Raw genomic sequence first — 19822 nt, 5'->3', positions numbered from 1 at the left:
CCGCGAAGCTTACAGGGCAGCCTTGAAGTCTGGAACCAATAGGGTGAGGGCTTTCTGGTGATGCCCTGTCGGCAGCAGGCATGGCGCCTCCCGCACGCTACTGCGTCCCTGGTGAGTGCGGCCCGGGGCGGTGCGGGGCTCCTGGGGCTGGGGCTGCTACTGCCCGGGAAGGGGACGCGGTAGCCTAGGACAGGAGCAGGGGACGAGGCAGTGCGGGGGAGTTTGTCCCGGGGATGCCCCGCACTAGGCCGGCTGGGAGCGAGCGCTGTGCCCGGAGCGGTCCGGGCCCGGATCCCCGGCAGCCCCTGAGCCCCTGTGTCGCAGGTGAGCGGCTGTGCAGTACGGAGGAGGCCACGGCTGGCAGCGGCACCTACACTCGTCATGGCTTCATCTTCTCCTCGCTGGCGGGCTGTCTGGAGAGAAAGAATGAGGAAAACGAGGTGAGCGCGGCCTCGGCACGGCTGCTCCTCCCCAGGGCTGAGTGCTGTGTCCCCAGGCTGCACAGCTTCCCTGGTGGGCTGCGATGGACTGTCGGACTCCGATGGGGTTCGGCTGGTGATCCTGTGCTGACCCTCGTGTCTTGCCCTGCAGCTGCCCGTGGTGTCGGTGGTGAGAGACAGCGAGTCCCAGCTCCTGCCCAACGTGGGGGCTGTGGTGACATGCAAGGTGGGGCACTGGAGCGCTGCATTGACAAACTGCATGGGCCTCGACTCTGGCTCCTACTGAACTTCGTTCCTGCACACAGATAGGGTGGGGTGAGGAATCCCTGGGCTTCTTAGTCCCCTCTGTACAACTCCCACCAGGGCAGGGGCAGCCCAGGGGCTCCCTTGAGTCCCTCACAAAGAAAGTGAGTATTGGCATGAGGGATACCTGCCCTGAGGCTGAAGTGGGCTTGAGGGGACGATTTTCTTTGCTCTCCTTCCATGACTTTTTCTGGGGCAGGGAACATGCTGGTCAGTGCCTCAAGCAGCTTGTAGAAAGGATGACACAGACCAGGGATTAGTTTTCTTATGTTCCTGGTGGCAGGAGAGGGACTGGGATCACTGCAGGTCTCAGCCTTATTCTGGTGCCTCAAATTGCACAAGTATAATCTTCCTCGCCTGGCTTGCTGCCAGGTGTCCCACCATTGCTTGGTGACAGGGTGGAGGAGGCCAAGTGAGACCTGAGCTCCCCGTGCAGCCCTGCCTGCTCCTTGCCCTTTCCCTGCCTGGACCACTGAGTCCCCTTTTCCTACATGCAGGTCTGCAGTATTAACTCTCGCTTTGCCAAGGTCCACATCCTGTATGTTGGCTCCACGCCGCTGAAATCCACCTTCCGAGGCACCATACGGTAGGGAAAAGGTTAGATCCCCTCCCTTTAGAGGGAGGAAGGCTGTGGTGGGCAGTGCAGCTGGCTGCCCTGAGCTGGAGTTCTGCCCTGAGCACTGGGCTGGTGTCCAGCAGGTCCCGCTGAGTGCCCAGGGAGGCTGGGACAGCTTCTGCCACAGGCTGTTGAGTCGTCTGTGCTCATTGGCACTCAGATCCCCCCATCTCCTTTTTCAGGAAAGAAGATATCCGAGCCACAGAGAAGGATAAGGTCAGTGAGGCACTGCCAGGAACTGTTCCATACCCGTTGCCCCCAGGTTCTGCCTGTGGGGCCCCCACTCACAGCAGCCTGGCGCTGTGTGGCATTGCCTGCTCTCTCCTGTGCAGGTAGAAGTGTACAAGAGCTTCCGCCCCAGTGACATCGTCCTGGCCAAAGTTGTATCCTTCCCCCTCAGGGACAGTGGGTTGGCTCAAGCTCCCCTGTGGAAGTCTTTCCCTTAACCCCTGTCCAACCAGATCTCCCTGGGGGATGCACAGTCTAACTACCTGCTGAGCACAGCAGAGAACGAGCTGGGCGTGGTGGTGGCACGCAGTGAGGCAGGTAGGGACAGAGACAGGGTTTGGGATGAACTAGTGCTGCCTCATCCCTGCCTTAGGGCAGCTGATGCAGTTGCCTCCCTCTCCCCATGGAGGAGTGCAAGTTTGGGAAGGAGCAGCCCTGACATGTTGTGTCCCCAGGGGTGCAGATGGTGCCCATCAGCTGGTGCGAGATGCAGTGCCCACGGACACACACCAAGGAGTTCCGGAAGGTGGCCCGGGTACAGCCCCAGTTCCTGCAGACATAACACCAGAGGGGGCAGGGGGCTGCAGCACTCGGGCCTGTGGAGCCAGAGCAGCCCCTGGGCTCCCACCTTCTTCCTAGCTTCAGCCAGGCCTCCACTGGCAAGGACAGGTTTGCCACTTGTGGATAATAAATTTTTTTTGAGAGCTTCCTGCTTTGTTCCTTATAGTCAGTGTGGAAGCCAGGGCTATCTACAGCACTCTGGTCTGCAGCAGCACAGCAGCTGAGGGAACAGCTTCCACAGCACCAGGGGCAGAAGGAAGCACATTTTCGGTGCTGGTGAAGGGGAATGATAGACATGAACAGCACAGAGCACTAGGTCGGCTGTGCAGGGCACTCACCTCACCAGTGGTTTCCCCACACTGGAATCAAGCTTGGAACAAAGCCTGTCTCAGCACACCACTACCCAGTGTGGGCTGTGGCTGAAAACAGCCTGGGGACATTATCTCCTCAGGCCACAAATGCATGCCCTGCCATTTGGAACGAGGGTGTGGCACACACAGAGCCCAAAAACCAGAGCATGGCAGGGTATCACCCTGTCGGGCAGAGATTGCAGAGCTGAGCTTTGCTCCTTGAGCCTGGCACAGCTTCTGCACACTCGTGTGTGGCCAGCAGTGACTGCTGCATGTGCACGTGCTGGCAGCATGGAGCCCACATGGCCCAGAGACACGTGGACACTTCCTTATTGCGCATTACTCCTTTATTGAACTGGAACAAGACAGCTGCTATGGTTGGACAGTTACACTGATCCTGTGCAAGCCCAGGCTCATGACACCGGCAGGGGGGAGGCCACAGTGACAGGCCACGTACACACATGAGGGGTGGGACACAACAGCACCTGCTTCACCAGCAGGATGAGCATAGTGCAGACACAGACCTCTAGGCAACAGGCTACCTCCCTCACCCTTGTCTGAAGGCAGTATAGTTAAAGCAGAGGCTGGCAGTGCTGGGCCCAGAGTCGTGAGCACCACCCTGGGGTGCTGTACCACATGCACCAAAATACAACAACCTTCCAGTGGCATCCCAGTCACTGTGCCTGCACCCACGAGGGGATGGGGTACCCACCTTGGTCACTGCCAGCACTGCACTCACCTCACTGCTCCCAGGAGAACTAAAGTGACAAAACTACAGTAAACAGGTGATGAGAGCTGCCAGGGATGCAAAGCAAAGAAGGAGCCTGGCATGGCAAGGGATTGCTTGGCCTCTCCCTCTGCAGACAGGGTCTGAGGATTGGGATCACAGCATGGACAGGTGTGGGGTCACTGCCTGGCACAGACAGGGCTCCCTTTCACACCAGACCTCCATGTCCAGCCCTCGCCCCAGGGCCCCCAGGCTATCTGCAGAGGAGAGCCTGCTCTGAGGGAATGGGCCTAACCGTGGGGAGCACCTCCAGCTCCACAGCTCCGAGTTCCTACAACTGTGGGGGTGTGAACAGAGGGGTGGGGGATGGCAGGGGGCTCTACTACGTGGTGCTCTGCTGCCTGCCCTCACTTCTTGGCCTTTCCCTGAGCAGCAACGGCCTCCATGGCCTTGCGCACGGTCTCCTCATCCCCCAGGAACTGCATGGGCTTGACAGGTTTCAGGTTCTTGTCCAGCTCGTAGACAATGGGGATGCCAGTGGGCAGGTTCAGCTCCATGATGGCCTCTTCTGACATGCCTGCAAACACAGCAGTGCCGTCACTCTTGCACCTTCCCACAGCGGCAGCTGGGGAAGGAGGGGTCCCTGGGATGCCCCTCAGGGGTGACCTACCTTCCAGGTGCTTGACAATCCCACGCAGGCTATTGCCGTGAGCAGCAATGAGGACTCGTTTGCCCTCTTTGATCTGTGGGACAATCTCCTCATTCCAGAAAGGCAGAGCCCGGGCAATGGTGTCCTTCAAGCTCTCACACGTTGGCAGCTGGTCCTCTGTCAGGTCGGCATAGCGGCGATCCTGGGAGAACAGCCACGCTCACACAGCAGCCCAGTACCCCCCAGCCAGTGTGGGAAGAAGGTGGCAAGATTCTGTCTCTCCCCCAGATTCTCTATCTGAGGACTCACTATGTGTAAGCAAAGTCAGGCATGGAAGCAAGAAAGTGCCGTTGAGGTTTGTGGCTACAACAAGCCACAGGGCCATGAGCCCTCCTGGGAAAAGTCCTACATTGCCTATCTGGGCAAAGAAATCAGATCAAACATTCATGAATGGGTCATGGCACTAATGATTAACAGAGATATTATGCCCTCTTCTTTGGATCTGTCTGTACAATGCCCAGGGGTTCAACTCCACAGGAAGGAAGCAGGATAAATTCAGCCTGAAGTCTACCATCTCCATGCAAAATAACCCCAGATAACACAACAGAGACACAGGAGACCTTATACAGGAAGCCAGGCCATGCTGTAGGTAACTTTGAAGAGACTCTTAGCAAGGCAGTTAAAAGAGCAATAGATCTCACCTTTGCAATAGTGCTGTAGAAGGGGTGGTCAGACTGCATGGGAGGCGGAGGGATGTCATAGGAGCGCCTCCAGATCTTGACCTGCGCCTCACCGTGCTTTGCTGCGGTCTCAGCCTTGTTCAAACCCGTGAGAGCCCCATAGTGCCTCTCATTTAGGCGCCAGGTCCGGATAACGGGCAACCACATCTGATCAATGGCATCCAGTACGGTCCAGAGAGTACGGATCGCCCGTTTTTGTACCGACGTGAAGCAGATGTCGAACTCATAGCCGGCATCTAGAAAATACGGGGAAAGGGGGAGGCGGGGGAAGACCAGGAAGGTGAGTGGCCAGCCTTATGCAATCGGTGAAAAGGGCAAGGGCGGCGGCCTCACCGCACCGGTACCGATCGCGTCCTCGTCTTTACAGAAAGCGGCGGCGGCCAGGACGCGAGCGGTACCGGAGAACCAACACACTGCGGTACCTACGACTCTCCCAGCAGCACTGAACCCCCGACCTGGCACTGGAGGCCCTCGCCCAGCATCAGCGAGCCCCAAACCAACACCGTTAGACTCGATGTTGCCGCATTAGGCCGCATCCCATTCCCTCGTCCCCCGCGACCCCCCTTCTTGGCCGGCACCCCCTCCTTGGTCACCGGTACCTCGGAGGGCCTCGCCACCGCGCCGCGCCTCCTGCTGCCCGGCGGGGCTGAGGTCGGCGTCGTACCACCCGCTGAAGCGGTTCTCGAGGTTCCAGGCGCTCTCGCCGTGGCGGACGAGGACGAGGCGGTATGCGGCAGCCATGGCGGGCAGAGGGACCGGGGCGCGCTGCTCCTCACGCCGCTGCCGCGCGCGATTAACGCCCCCGCTCGGCCCCGCCCCGCCCCGCGCGCCGCCCGTGGGAAGGGGGAGGCGCATGCGCTGACCACGCGCCAGGCGGAGGCGCACGTACCACATGGCGCGGCCGCGAAGGGCGGTGCGACCTTCAGGGCGTGGCGTCACCGTGACGTCACGACACTCAGTAATACGTAACGTGACTCCTCGGCCGGGGCTACGGGTTGGGTCTGAGCGGTTTCACAGGGCCGCGGCTCGGGCACGGGGATGTCTGGTGGGCTCTTATCGGTGGCGGCCCCTGGGGTCTCCCAACTCAGCTCCGACTGAGCACTCCCCCGACACCGCTTGTTCCCCACTGGGCCGGCACGCGGCCTTCCCTGACGGCTGCCCTCACTCAAGATGGCGGCTGGCGCCGGAAGCGGAAACGAGGCTGTGGGCACGGCCGCACGTGGCGCCGGGTCCAGCATGGCGCGGAGCGGGAGGCTCCGCTCGGGAGCCGCGGCCAAGCTGAAGCGCTGGCGGAAGGGACACAGCAGCGACTCCAACCCCGAGACCCGCCAGCATCGTCTGGCTGCCCGCAGCCGCTTCTGCAGCCGGCCGGCGGGTAAGGGCAGGGGCAGGCGGCTCCTGACGTGTGCCCGGCTCTTCCCGGAGGGGTGCAGGGGCGCGGAGGGGCTGCGGAGCCAACCTTGGGGTCCTCCGAGAGCTGGGGCTGGGGCAGGAGTGAGAGCGGAGCCGCTGACAGTTCCAGGGTAGGCGGAGGCAGCAAACCGGGGAGGACAACCGAGGCGTAAGGAGTTTACCTCGTAGTGACACCGGGCCTCGGAAGCGGAATGGGGCACCGCATGCTGCAGTGCCTCTCGTCCTGCGAGGCTCCCCAGAGCCATGGCCATATCTTTAAGTGTTGCTGTGGTGTCTGGTATGATGATGAACGTGACAAACTAACATTCAGCCGGCCACATGATGGGGAAGGTAAACCCAAGTGTGAGAGCACTGGCTGCTCCTGGCCAAGGAAATCTTTCTCCTGTAGATGCTGGCTGCAGGCTGATGGCTGGGACTCACAGGGACATACAGCATCTGTCCTGGCTGTCTGGTTGCTAGGGCTTCAGGTAGAAGAGGATAAATAGGGCAGAGTACAAGAAGCACCTTGATGTTAAAGTCTTGGCATGCATGGACATGATGCTCTCTTTCATCAGAAATGACTGGACTGTGCTCTGGTTTCTTTGCACAGGAACGAGGAGCTTTTTACAGTTATTCATGTGCTTTTGCCCCCTGGGGCAAAGCAGCACCTGTATTCCACATGCTGGATATGAGCTCCAGCCAAGCCAGTCTGGCTGGGAGGGGAGGGGAGCGTGGAGGATTTCAGGGTGAATGGTGGAGCGCTGTGACTCCTCAGTTCTGACACATCTCTCACCTGCAGAGAAAAGTAACCTGACGGTGGATGCAGTGAAGCTGCACAATGAGCTGCAGTCGGGGTCCCTGCGTCTGCAGCGGGCGGGTGACAGCGCCCAGCAGATGGAGGAGGGCAGTGCTGAGGAGGCGGCCACAGAGAGATCCTCCGGCACCTTCCTGAGTGGCCTGAGCGACTGCAGCAATGTCACCTTCAGCAAGGTGCAGCGCTTCTGGGAATCCAACTCTGCTGCTCACAAAGAGGTACGGGCAGAGCAGGGCTGGGGAAGGGGGGTGTCTGGGCCCCTGGCTGTGAGGCTGAGAGGTGCTGACCTGCTGTGCTGGCTGCTCACAGATCTGTGCCGTGCTGGCGGCTGTGACAGAGGTGATCCGCTCCCGGGGCGGCAAGGAGAGCGAGACAGAATACTTTGCTGCACTGGTGAGTGCTGGTTGTGTGGAAGGGGCACGAGGGGAGCTGCTGCTGGCAGCATGGGTGGGCTCTGAGGAGGGATAGAGAAAGGTCTGTGCTTGTAGCCTGAGTGGCTTTGTTCAGCAGAGATGCTGTTGGGCTGCTCCTGGTTTCTTTTCCCCCTCCCCAGGGGTTGGGGAAGAGCTGGCCTGGTGTGACCCCTGCACCCCATCCCTTAGCCATCCCTTCTGTTCCCAGATGACCACGCTGGAGGCAGTGGAGTCCCCCGAGTCGCTGTCTGCTGTCGCCTACCTGCTTAACCTTGTCCTAAAGCGGTGAGTGGCTGGCAGAGAAGCAGAGAGAGCTAACAGACTCCATCATGGAAAAGGGATTGGCGCTGTCCTCCCTCCCCAGGCTGGGGAAGGAATCCACCTGGAATGAGCTGGTGATGCTGTCCCCTTTGTGACTGCTAGCAGCTGTCTGCTCCTCACCCTACTGATATGTCCCCTTTTCCTGGCAGGGTCCCAAGCCCTGTTCTCATTAAGAAGTTCTCAGATGCCTCAAAAGCCTTCATGAGTGTCGTGTCCTCACAGGCCTGCAGCAGCTCCACCTCTGCCCTGCGATGGGTGAGTAGCCAAGAGGCAGCCAGCCATGTCAGCTCTGCTGAGTGCTGGGGTCAAGGCTGCTGCTGTAGGGTGGTGCTGGGTGCTCAGCCTGAGGCCCTTGCAGTGAAAGGGGGATGTCTCTGTGGGGTGATGCTAATGCCCCTGCTGCTCCCTTGTCATAGGTGCTCTCTTGCCTGGCCACACTGCTACGGAAGCAAGACTTGGCAGCCTGGAGCTACCCTGTCACCCTGCAGGTCTATCACGGCTTGTTGAGCTTTTGTGTTCATACCAAGCCCAAGGTGAGAGCCCAGTGCTTCTGGCAGGAGATGATGCTGCTCTGGGGGTTTGTTTCTGGGGACTGCTGTACCCCTGGGTCTGTAGTTTCTGATCACCTGGGCTCTTCTTCCTGCAGGTGCGGAAGGCAGCGCAGCACGGCGTGTGCTCTGTCCTGAGGGGCAGTGAGTTCATGTTTGGCGATGCAGCCCCTGAGCATCACCCTGCAGCACCCTCCACCGCCAAGTTCTGTGTGCAGGAGATTGAAAAAGCTGGAGGTGTGGGGCACTGGAGCATGGGGTCTGTAGCTGCATGTGGGGGACTCTGCCACTGTGGGATTTGGAGGGAAGAGGGGAGATTGGAGCATGCTGGATTCCTGGGGAGGGTATGAGATATCTTTAGGGCACCTATGGTGTTTTGAAGCCTCCTCAGCCATTCTGGTGGTTTCCTGCTCCCATGAGTTAGGGGAGTGTTCACTCTGGTTCTGTGGGTCAGCCCCACTGCTTGTTAGGGGGCTTTGCCTTGGGCAGGGCTTTGCTGTGGTGTCCCACAGGCTCAGGTTGCTCTGCTCCTGTAGGTGCCAAGGAGGCCACCACCACCCTGCATGTCCTTGCCCTGCTGCGGGACTTGCTGCCCTGCTTCCCTGCAGCTGTGGTGAAGACCTGCTGTGAGACCTTGCTCAGAGTCATGACCCTCAGCCATGTGGTGAGTGTTCCTGCTCCAGGGGTGACAAGGGCATGGGCTACACTCTGAAAGGGATCAGATTCTCTCATCTGACAACTGGGAGCCTGGAAATGCAGGATGCAAATGGAAAAGGGCCTAGGACTGCTGTGGAAGAGGGAGGCTATGCAGACCCAGCATAGTTGCAGTAGTGCTGGGTTTTCCAGGGCAGAGCCTGCTTTGGAATAGGGGGACTGGGTTCAAAGCAGAGCCTGCTCTCCTGACACCGTGTCCTTTGCAGCTGGTGACAGCGTGTGCCATGCAAGCTTTCCACAGCCTCTTCAGCGCCCAGGCCAGTGTGGCCTGCCTGCCAGCTGAGCTCAATGCCCAGATCATCACCGTGAGTGTGGGCTACCAGTGTGGGGAGGGACAGAGCTGGCAGTTGCACAGCACCCACCCACCCACCCAACCTTCTGCTTCTGCAGGCTCTCTACGACTATGTGCCCAGCACGAGTGACCTGCAGCCACTGCTGACCTGGCTGTCCACCATGGAGCGGGCTCACATCAACCTGGGCAGGTGCAGACAGGGGCTGTGGCTGGGTGAGGGGAGAGGTGCCTGCTTGGTCTCTAATCTGGCTTTTCTTTCCTCTCCAGGCTGCAAAAGGACCTGTGCTGGGCTCACTTGCCCCGGCTCTTCTCTGCTGCCATGAACTGCTTCCTCTCCCCACACTCCCAGGTGGTGTCAGCAGCAGCACAGACCCTGGAGGTACCACACTCAGACACCTCTCCTTGCTTGGATACCCTGGGCCTTGTGGGGGGCTCTGCTATGGGGCATGGGGCCAGCAAGGGATATGCCCCTCTGTGCCTGTGAGGCTGGGGGTTCTGTGGTCCAGCAGCTGTCCCATTTTCCCTATTTGCCCTTGCAGACTATCCTGAGTGAGTGTATTGCTCCCCACATGGAGGATGTGGGAACTGTGTCTGCATCTGCCCCAGCCCCTGCTGCCTACCTGTGCAAGATGTTCAGGTGAGGAGCAGCAATGTGGGAGTGGCTGCCCATGGGTCTGGCTGAGCTCTGACCAGCCTCTGCCCAGGCCTCAATGGGGTCTAGCAGGCCTGGTGGGCACCCTGAACACTGCCAGTGTGACCATCTTCCTTCTTCTCTCCAGATCAGTGGAGGAAGGGCTGACATACCGTTTCCATGCAGCGTGGGATGAAGTTCTGCGAGTGTTGGAGGTCTTCTTTGAGACATGTGGGAAGCAGTGCCATCCCATCATGAGGAAGGTGAGCCAGGCTAAAAGGGCACAGATTCATCCATAGAGGCTTGTGGGGTGAGTGCAGTGCTGTCTGGGCTGTGTTGCCCCCTCCAGCTGGAGCAGGGCCATGCTGTTTGCCCTGCTCTGTTGTCTGTGTGTGGCCAGAGCGTGCACAGCTTTGGGACACTCGGCACAGGGACGTGCAGGGCAGCTGGCATCCCTGGGCAGGCAGACTGATATGTGCCAGCCCTGTGCACGTGGCTCTTCTGTGACTGTCCTGCCCTGTTCCTGCAGTGTCTCCAGTCCCTGTGTGACCTGCGTCTCTCCCCACACTTTCCCTACACTGCTGAAGTGGACCAGGCAGTGGGGGCTGCTGTGAGCACCATGGGTCCCGAGGTGCTCCTGGAGGCTGTGCCCCTGGAGATCAATGGCAAGGAGTGAGTACAGTCACGGGGTAGCAGCTTTGCTGTAGCTGTTACGTTCCCGTTCAGTCCCCGTGTAGTACTGCAGGTACGGCTGCTAAGCCTACCTGTGCCCAGCTTTGGGGCTGGGTGAAGGTGCCCTGTGCCCTGGGGCTGATGCTGGCAGTGCCCCACACCCTCCTGAGCCATGCCTTTCCTCCCCAGGGAGACGCTGGATTTCCCCCGCAGCTGGCTCCTGCCGGTGCTGCGGGACAACGTGCAGGGTGCACGCCTTGGCTTCTTCACCAGCTACTTCTTGCCTTTGGCGGCCACCCTGAAAAGCAGAGGTGAGGAGAGCAGCATGTTAGGGGCCTCAGCAGTCCAGGGTATTCTGTGGGACCTCCCTTTTCTGCCCTGAGGTGGAGCAAGGCTTTGTAATGTCTTCTGCTCCACTCATCTCTTTCTCTTCTGCAGCCCTGGAGTTTACCCAAGCTGGGAAGAGTGTGGAGGCCAAGATCTACGACACGCTGCAGTGGCAGGTAACAACCAGCGCCTGGCAGCCTTGCCATAGTGTACCCCTGTACCAGGCTGGGGAGCAGTGACTTGGGCAAAGACTGTGGCCTCCCACCTTTTTCTCTGCCTTCCAGGTCTGGACTCTGCTTCCTGGCTTCTGCACGCATCCCACAGATGTGCTGGGGGCCTTCAAGGGGCTGGCCCGCACCCTGGGCATGGCCATCAGCGAGCGCTCCGATCTCCGCCCCACCGTGTGCCAGGCCTTGCGCACCCTCATCCACAAAGGCTGCGAGACAGGTTGGGGCAAAACAGACCCTTGTGGGGGGCTCCTGCCACTTCTGGGAGGGCAAATGCTGATCTGTAGCCCCTGTCATCCTTTCTCTAGATGCGGAGCGGACAGAAGTGGGTCGCTTTGCCAAAAATTTCCTGCCCATCCTGTTCAATGTGTACAGCCAACCCGAGGAGGATGGGGGCACAAGTGCTCAGCGCCGCTCTGTGCTGGACACTGTCCGTGCTTACCTGACCATCACAGATCCTCAGGTGAGGGGCACTGGGGCAAGCTGTCCTGGCTTGGGCCGGTATCTCCCAGCTGGACTCAGTCTGATGGGGCTTTGGTGCAGGCCTGACTGATGAGGACAGGAAGAAAGGCTTTGACCAGAGAGCAGCCCTTCCTGCCCTCATGGGCAGGGAGACCTCTCTAGCCCACACTCTGGGATTTCCCAATCACATCTCACCCATCATGGACAAGCTCTTTGTGAATTTGTCCAGGTCTTTTTGGACTCACTGGTGCTTCTGGTCTCCACAAAGTCCTTTAGCAAGTTGTTTGCCGGGTGGATTGTAAACTCTTGTAAAAGCACTCGCTTCAATCAGTTCTGATCCTGCTCTCTGTGCCTGTCCTGCAGATGGTGTGTGGATTCCTGGAGAAAGCCAGTGCAAAGCTGACCAGTCCTGAGAGCTCTGAGTTTGCCAGGTAACACCTGGGAGCTGATGCTAATGGGTAGGACTCCTGGCATGCTCCTGGTGAGCAGCACTAGGGCATTGTCCTGTGTGGGCTCTGCCACCACTGTGCACTTGATGTGACCTGCAGCTGGTGTCCCAGCTTGGTCAGGATGTGATGCCACAGTTAACAGCTGCAGATGTGTGTCCTTCTCTGCTGCAGACTCTCCATCCTGGACCTGGTAGTGGCAATGGCACCCTATGCTGATGAGCAGTCCCTGGACTCCTTGTACCGTACCATCCAGCCTTCCCTCCAGGTGAGTTGGTCCTCAGCCCTGACAGATGCTGGGGCTGCAGTGGGGCACCTTCTGCTTGCTGCCAGCTTGGACCCACACTCCAGGGACTGCGCAGCTGCCATAAGGGATAGGTCTCTGCTGGGTGGTGTGGGGTGCTGGTGTCCCTTCAGACACTGTGGTGAGGGGCTGGCTTGACAGTGGGAGCATGCTGGCTGTCCCTGCAGAGCAAAGAGCGCAGCATGCAGAAGAAGGCGTACCGTGTGCTGGAGGAGGTGTGTGCTGCTCCCCACGCTCCCTGCCAGGCCTTTGTCCACTCCCACCTCCAGGAGCTGCAGGCAGCGCTGCTGGACTCGCTCAAGAGCGCAGCATCCCCGGCCAAGAGGGTGAGAGCAAGGGCTGTGCTGGTGGTGATCAGTCACTGCTGGACGGGAAGGGAAGGCATGGGGTGGGTGGTAGGGTAACCAGGTGTGTGTCCCTGGGTGTACCACTGCTGGTCTGTTTCTCTCCCCAGCCACGGCTGAAATGCCTGTTCCACATTGTGAAGCAGCTGTCTGCAGAGCACGAGCCTTTTGTCACTGCCCTGGTCCCAGAGGTGAGCATGGTCCCTGTGAGGAGCTGGCTGGTCCTGGCTGTGGTGGTGGCAGCAGTGGTGACATGCTGTGTTTCTCCAGGTCATCCTGTGCACCAAGGAGGTGTCTGTGGGGGCCCGCAAGAACGCCTTCATGCTGCTCGTGGAGATGGGCCATGCTTTCATCCGCTTTGGGCCCACCCCTGAAGGTGAGCTTCTGTTCTACTTCCTCAGCCCCATGGCCACTCTGGCCCCGGGGAGGTCAGACCCAGGCCGAGCATTCTGCTGCAATGGTCCAGGGATGCTGCTGGACGCAGAGTGAGTCGGGCCCTGAGTCATCCCCCTCTTGCAGAGGCCATGCAGCGCTTCCTGCTCCTCATCTACGTGGGGCTCACTGGCTCAGTCACCATGATTAGCTGCACCGTGCTGGCGCTGACCCGCCTGTTCTTCGAGTTCAAAGGTGAGCAGGAGGGCTGGGGGGACGAGGCAGAGCCCTTTGGGGAAGGTGGGTGCTGGGAGGAAGCCATCTGTGGCTGAGTCCACCGTGGTTGCAGATCACCTGGAGTTCAGTGTGGTGGAGCAGCTCCTGCAGAACATCTGCCTGTTGCTGGCCTCCCGCACACGGGATGTGGTCAAGGCAGCCCTGGGATTCCTGAAGGTCACACTGCTCCTGGTGGACACCAAGCTCCTGGCCAAGCATGTCCAGACAATGGTGAGATCATACACGGGGTGGCTCGAGGAGGGTGGTGGGAAAAGCTGTGTGTGCCTTGGGCAGGCAGGAGCATCTCAGGAGCATCTCCAGCTGCACTCTGCCTGGGAGCCAGGGAAACAACCTTGATCTCAGTGGCTGAGATGGCAGTGAGGAGGCTCCTCTCCTGCATCCTGGCATAGATGTGCCAGAAAATCCCCATGAACTAGCACTGCCAAGCATGGGCACCTCCCCATGGCCTTACCTGGGGCAGGCATGGAGAGATGGCACCAGGGTGAACAAGGCAGCCATGCAGATAAAGGTTGGGAGGCTGGGTCCCCAAGGCAGGCGTGCTTTGGTCTTGAGGGTCTCTGTCCTGACAGCTGGAGGCTGTGGGGAACCTTTCAGATGACATGAGGCGCCACTTCCGTATGAAGCTGCGAAACCTTTTCATCAAGTTCATCCGCAAGTTTGGGTAAGCCAGGGTGTCCTGGGGTGGTGAGGGAGCTCTCTGGGGAGCAGTGCAGGAGGAGGTGGGTGCTGACTGCTCTCTGTATGTTTCCTCAGCTTTGAGCTGGTCAAGGGGCTGCTGCCAGCCGAGTACCATAAGGTGCTGGTGAACATCCGCAAGGCAGAGTCCCGGAGCCGCAAGCAGCGTGCCCTGAAGAAGGCAGCTGCAGATGCGGATGAGGAGGAGGCACCAGCACCACAGCCCAGAGGAGACAGGTGAAGATGGGCTCAGGGTCAAGAAAGAGCAGCCCCCACAGGGGATTTGGCACTGCATCTGCTCAGCTGGTGCTCCTAGAGATGCTGGAGACATCTGCAGGGCTGCTCTTCATTGTGGGGCAGCGTGCACCCCTGGGCTTAATCCATTTTCCATCATCCTTTCCACCTTTTGAACAGTATGGAGGAGATCCTGGCTGACTCAGAGGATGAGGAGGAGGAAGAGGAGGAACGGCATCGGGGCAAGGAGTGGAGGAAGCAAGCACGGCAGAAGGGCCAGGCATGGCTCAAGGAAGGGGAAGATGATGAGCCCCTCAACTTCCTGGACCCTAATGTGTCCCAGCGGGTGCTGGGTAAGGAGTGGAGCTTCAGATGGGGCTAGGGAGGGATGGATGGGGCAGGGGCTGCTGCAATGCACAGGGGCCCTGGGGGTTGCTGCCCCCAGAATTGGATCCTTCTGCAGGCCCTGACCCATTTCTCTGTGAGCAGCCACCAAGCCAGGCCCCAAGCGGTCCAGAGGAGTGAGCCATGATTTCCAGATGTCTGAGGATGGACGCCTAATCATCCATGAAGAGGAAGAGGAGCTGGATGATGATGAAGGCAAAGGTACTACCTGGGCTGACGGGCCACTCTAGACTTGCTCTGGGTCTCTGAATTGTTTTCATCCTGCCACCTGCACGTGGGATCTTGGGGGCCTGTGGGTGGAAGTGGCAGGAGCTGGTATGGCCTTGTGTCACACGGAGCGGCGCTCTTCTGGGCTGGTGCCCAGGGGAAGCAGTCACCTACATCATCAGGAGGGGGCTGGTTCAGCAGAGGCACCCTGCTACTGCCACCCCCTCCAGGGGCTAGCACAGTACCAGGGCTCTGCCATGCCCTCATCACACACTGACCTTCTCATCCTGTCCCATAGGAGCAGATGAGGAGATGGCAGATGTGCTGCAAGATGTGGGGCTCCGCAGTGTGAGTATGGGGCTCGTGGTCCTGAGGAGATGCTGCGGGAACTCACCCTTGCCAAGCCACTGCCTGTGCCATGGCAGCTGCTGCTCTGCCCAAGAGGCCAGTGGGGACACCAGGCAATTGCCAGCTGCTTGGGGGGGTGCAGGAAGTTGTCTGGGATGGGGATGTGCTGTCTGGGAAGCCTCTTGGTGCCCATGGGAGGAAGCAGGAGGTTGGGGGTTGATGGGAGGGCAGAACTGTAAAGACAAGCCAGCTGCAGGGTTCCTGCTCTTTCTCTGCAGAAGAAAAGTCAGAAGCGTCGGTTCAGAGAGGAGCCAGACGACGAGGAAGCTGAGGGTGGAACCTCTTCTCAGTATAGAGGTAAGTCCTCTGCTTGTGCCCAGTCTGGGGCTCCCCAGAGGGCCAGAACCGTGTGTCATCCCAGAGCACATGGCACATGATTGCATGCAGATGGTTCCTGAATATCTTCATTGTGGGAGACTCCAGAATGCCTGTCTAGGCAGTCTGTTCCAGTGCACAGTCACCCACACAGCAAAGAACTTCCTGGCATCAGTTTCTGCCATTGCCTCTTGTCCTATTGCTCAACAGCAGTGAGCAGAGCCTGGTGCTATCCTCTTGACATCCTCCCTTCAGATACTTACAGACATTGATGAGGTCCCGTTTTAGGTGCCTCTTTTCTGGTCTGAACAGGCCCAGCTCTCAGCCTTTCCTCATAAGAGAGATGCTCCAGTCCCTTAATCCTTCACTGGACCAGCTCCATGAACTCAATGTGTCTCTTGTACTGTTGAGCCCAGAACTGGACACAACATTCCAAGTGCATCCCCACTAGGGCTGAGTTAAAGGGGCGGGATCCCTTTCCTTGACCTGCTGGAAATGCTCTTCTTAATGCACCCTAGGACACTGTTGGCCCTCTTGGCCACCAGGGCACTGCTGGCTCATGAACAACTTTTCTACCAGGATCCCCAGGCTTTCTCTGCAGAGCTGATTTCCAGCAGGTTGGCCCCCAGTCTGAACTGGTGCTTGGGGTTATTTCTCCCCAGGTGCATTTGCCTTCATTAATTTCAGACAGTTTTCTGCACATTTCTCCTGAGATTTTACTTGTGGGAAATTGCCACCCCTCTGCTGTCCTGACCCCAAGAGCTGGAGGCAAAAACGGGAACAGCTTCCACAGCCTAGATCTGGGCAGGGGGAGGCCCAGGACCCCCTTCCAACACTCATTCTCTTTTCCAGCTGGAGGCTCTGGGATCCATCGGCCGCTGAACAAGGTGCCAGCCTTCGGTGCAGAGTATAGATCCAAGGTGAGGGACCCATGGGGTGGCAGGGTTTGTCTGTGGGGATGCTTGGAATTTGCTGGGGCAGGGAAGCACCATTTTTGTTGGTAGTGTGGTCCTGTAGCACCAAGGTTGGAGGGGATCTCTGCTCCAAGAGGAGTTGCCAAACGCTCAGTATGTTTGAACGCTGCCAGCCCATTTCAAAGTTCCTGTCCTATCCTTGCCATGGACAGTTCCTGCTCACTGCTCAAAGCAGGTGTCTAACATCATGTTGGTGGGAAATCAGCCCCCAGGGCAGTGTGCTGAGCTGGCACCCCACTGCAACACAGTCTTTGGGATAGCCAGGTGGCAGGGTTGCACTGGAATGGTATGCATGTGTCTTCCCTGGTGCTGCATCTTCTCTCATGTCACTGTCTCCCACAGAAAGGTAAAGGTGACGTGAAGAAGAAGGGCCAACTCGACCCCTATGCCTACATCCCCCTGAACAGAGCTAAACTCAACAGAAGGTGAGGCTAACCAGGGAGGGCACAGCGGTGGGAACGGCGATCCTGAATTTGTTAGGGGGTTTTTTGGTGGGTTTGGGAGCTCCCTGTCATCTACTGTGCCATTCATTGTGGAGTCTGGAGCAGCATCCCCATGGGTTAGGTGTGCCCAGTGCCTGCACCACACCAGCCCTGTGGGTGAGATGTGCCCAGTGCCTGCACCAAACCAGTCCCTTGGGTTAGGTGTGCCCAGTGCCTGCACCACACCAGTCCCTTGGGTTAGGTGTGCCCAGTGCCTGCACCAAACCAGCTCCCTGCTCTTTGCTCCCTGCAGGAAGCGGGCGAAAATGCAGGGCCAGTTCAAGGGCCTGATGAAGGGCGCGCAGCGCGGGGCCAAGGCCGGCCGCAGGAACCGTCTGAAGGCCCAACGCTCCTGAGCACACTCCAGTGCTCCCCCTGCCCAAGGACACAGCATCCTGTTAGTGGAACAGCTGAGGGTCCTCTTGAAGGTGACCTGCGTTTGTCTGAGACTCCCTGGGAAGCTGCTTGGATGTATTATGGACTAATGGCCCTTCTGTGCCTGGTACAGGCATGGATGTGTGTGTGTGTGAGAGCAAGTGATGTGTAAAGAATTCTCTATATTGATAAATATCCTCTGTTCTTATCCAGCCCAGATTCCTCCTCTCTCTCTGTCCCTTCAGATCTTGCATAACTGTGCTGTGCCTTTGTCCACGTGCAGCGGGTCCTTCTGCCACTGCAGGGCTGCATCCTGCAGGGCTCACAGCAGCATCAGCCTGGGCCTGGGGCTCTCTCTCCCACACTGGGCTTGCCTGGAGGCTGCCAGGAGCAGCACTGGGGCACAGAGCAGTGGGGCACATGTGCAGCAGGGCTGAGATGTGGAGCTGGCCATAGAACAAAGCCAGAGAGGCTGAAGTCCCTACAGCCAGCTTTCTTTACCAAATTCCTGGCAGGCTCTTCTGCCCAAAACTGTGGCCAGAGGATCTGTGCCATGTGAAAGTGACTGCCATTTGACCACTGGACACTTTTCCCATATCAGCCATGCTTGATGGCAGGGCAGGAACAGTTTGCTGCAAATTTCTTCAAACTGGCTGGAAAACTGCTACAGCAAAGCTCTGTGCCTTGCCATTTCTCTTACCTTTGAGAGCTGAGAGAATCCCTTTGCTCTGGCCACTTCCTGCCAGACCTGAGCAGCATGAGTAATCCTGAAGCTTTTTAGCTGCTCAGCCCTGTCACATTGGCCTGAGCATCAGGTTTTGCCCAGCTACTTCTATGCTGAGTGCAAAAGAAGGTGTTTGGCCCAAGTGTGCTGCAGAGAGCAGCGCTGAGGGTAGTGGGTTCAGGTCCCATTGCTCACACTGCTAAGAACATGTGTTGGTGAATGTAGCTGGCTTTCCCTTCCTCTTTCATATTAAAAAGCCTTCAGCCCTTTGTAATTTCCTTTTGTGGCAGCTTACATGCTGGAATTGCAACGCTTCTCAGTCTGTAATAAGCTAAAGGGATTGTGCTTGTTCAGCCTCTTACTGCAGGCTTTTTTCTGGAGGCTGCAAATCCAGTTTTGTGGCTTTCTTATGCTTGTTTTTTTTTTTCCAAGATCCTTTTAAAAGCCTGGGATGGAGGAGGAGCTCTTGTACTGATACTGGTCCTGCCTCGTCAGGAATGCTGTTCCCTGTGTGCTTTCCCACCCAGGGCTCTCAGTGGGACCCTTGAGCCCCAGTCCAAGTTGAGGTGCTGCTGCTTGTCCTGCAGAAGGCAGCTCACAGCCTGGTTTACAGGACACGCTTGTCCAGCAGCACCTTGTGACCAGGAGCTGCACCATCTTCTGCTGCCTGCAGCGTGGGCCTGATGCCTCCCCTCCCCTGAGAGCAGGACAGGGGGAGGCAGGCAGCAGTCACCTTCTGAGACACCAGCACCTGTAACCTGAGGCTCTAGACCCAGCAGAGCTATCTGTCTTCCTGCTTTCCCTTCTCTCCTTGGAGACAGGGCCTGGAGAAGGCTGTAGCTAATTTATTTGGGAGCTCCAGCTTACTCACTATTGTTCTTCATTTGCATGTTGTTGCTTAAATTAGTCTATGCCTGCATGGAACAGAAGAGATTTATTAGCACAGAGAATGGTGTTCACCTGAGCTGGAGTCCAGAGAACGGATTCTACTGCAACAACATCTTGTTAATCAGCTAATTAATCATGTAATGCAATGGAAACCCTGGGTGAGGAGGTCATCTTCCCTGGGAAGGCTGGCTGTAAGTCAAGCCTGCTCCCCACCAGCAGCTGCCCCTGGGACCCTCAGGAGCCTGAGCACGTCTCTGACACGGGGCAGGTGAGGGGGGTCGTGCCTCCTGCCCCTGCCTGCCACAACTGCTTTGCAGGTACCTGTGGGGAGGCACCAGTTGGGGACCTGGAGAAGTGCTTGGCGTTTGCTGCTCAAGCTGGGAGGTGGCTTGAAGGCTGTTTCTTCATCCAGCAAGCTCTTAAACCATGAAGTACCAGTATGGAGCCACACTTGCACCTGACATTGTCACAAAGGGTTCCTAACCCTTGCAGATAGCAGCTTGAGGAGAGGCTGGCAGGACTAACATGTCCCCCAGTGCTGGCTAAATGCCCACCCTGATTCTTAAAGCAGATGTGCCCTATGGCTTGTGCCCACCCACCATCCAGGTGACCACCCCATCCTGGAAGCACACTGCAGGGCCTTTTGGGGTTCCCCATTCAGAGTTGGGATTCCTCACACACATGCTGCAGGGACAGGAAAAACCACCTGGGGACAGCATATAAGAGGAGCTTTGGTGTTTAAGCTGAAATGATTGGCAGCAAGATAATTAAGTGTGGAGTTTTAAAATGCCAAGGGACCACTCCAGCTGAAATCTAGTCAATTAAAAAAATATTACATTAATTCCTAGTCCCTCAGCACTCCAATCTACAGTTTCAATTGTTTCTAAGTTCTTTCTGTAGTTGCTACCTGAGCACTGCAGGTGCAGCAAGCGTAGAGGGCCACAG

General features: G+C 58.0%; 3 protein-coding genes across 3 annotated transcripts; 2 read left to right on the top strand and 1 right to left on the bottom strand.

The window, feature by feature from the left end:
• Window positions 1-51: 51 nt before the first annotated feature.
• Window positions 52-2825, top strand: EXOSC1 (exosome component 1). Its single transcript, XM_064717479.1, has 8 exons — window positions 52-111; window positions 325-440; window positions 592-666; window positions 1241-1329; window positions 1542-1575; window positions 1692-1742; window positions 1821-1905; window positions 2043-2825. Exons 1-8 carry the CDS (start codon window positions 81-83, stop codon window positions 2147-2149), a joined length of 588 nt encoding a protein of 195 aa, XP_064573549.1. The 5' UTR covers window positions 52-80; the 3' UTR covers window positions 2150-2825.
• A 2-nt stretch (window positions 2826-2827) lies between these two features.
• On the bottom strand, window positions 2828-5523 carry PGAM1 (phosphoglycerate mutase 1). The gene is made up of 4 exons (XM_064717477.1): window positions 5214-5523; window positions 4576-4850; window positions 3896-4076; window positions 2828-3802 (listed from the first exon to the last, which is right to left on the bottom strand). The coding sequence occupies exons 1-4, from the start codon at window positions 5506-5508 to the stop codon at window positions 3633-3635; spliced, it is 921 nt and encodes a 306-aa protein (XP_064573547.1). The 5' UTR covers window positions 5509-5523; the 3' UTR covers window positions 2828-3632.
• Window positions 5524-5611: 88 nt separating this feature from the next.
• On the top strand, window positions 5612-17477 carry RRP12 (ribosomal RNA processing 12 homolog). The gene is made up of 34 exons (XM_064717476.1): window positions 5612-5989; window positions 6806-7038; window positions 7130-7213; window positions 7442-7518; window positions 7704-7809; window positions 7971-8087; window positions 8201-8339; window positions 8639-8766; window positions 9023-9121; window positions 9207-9298; window positions 9376-9487; window positions 9648-9745; window positions 9888-10002; window positions 10269-10411; window positions 10601-10722; window positions 10850-10914; window positions 11023-11185; window positions 11274-11428; window positions 11791-11858; window positions 12048-12141; window positions 12345-12503; window positions 12632-12712; window positions 12792-12897; window positions 13041-13148; window positions 13243-13400; window positions 13760-13851; window positions 13944-14102; window positions 14280-14452; window positions 14589-14705; window positions 15010-15059; window positions 15338-15416; window positions 16287-16354; window positions 16751-16833; window positions 17144-17477. Exons 1-34 carry the CDS (start codon window positions 5785-5787, stop codon window positions 17244-17246), a joined length of 3951 nt encoding a protein of 1316 aa, XP_064573546.1. The 5' UTR covers window positions 5612-5784; the 3' UTR covers window positions 17247-17477.
• The last annotated feature ends 2345 nt before the right edge of the window (window positions 17478-19822 follow it).

This window comes from Zonotrichia leucophrys, chromosome 6, assembly GCF_028769735.1.
Source record: "Zonotrichia leucophrys gambelii isolate GWCS_2022_RI chromosome 6, RI_Zleu_2.0, whole genome shotgun sequence".
Lineage (NCBI taxonomy): Eukaryota > Metazoa > Chordata > Aves > Passeriformes > Passerellidae > Zonotrichia > Zonotrichia leucophrys.
This window is presented reverse-complemented; position numbering and strand designations above follow the sequence as displayed.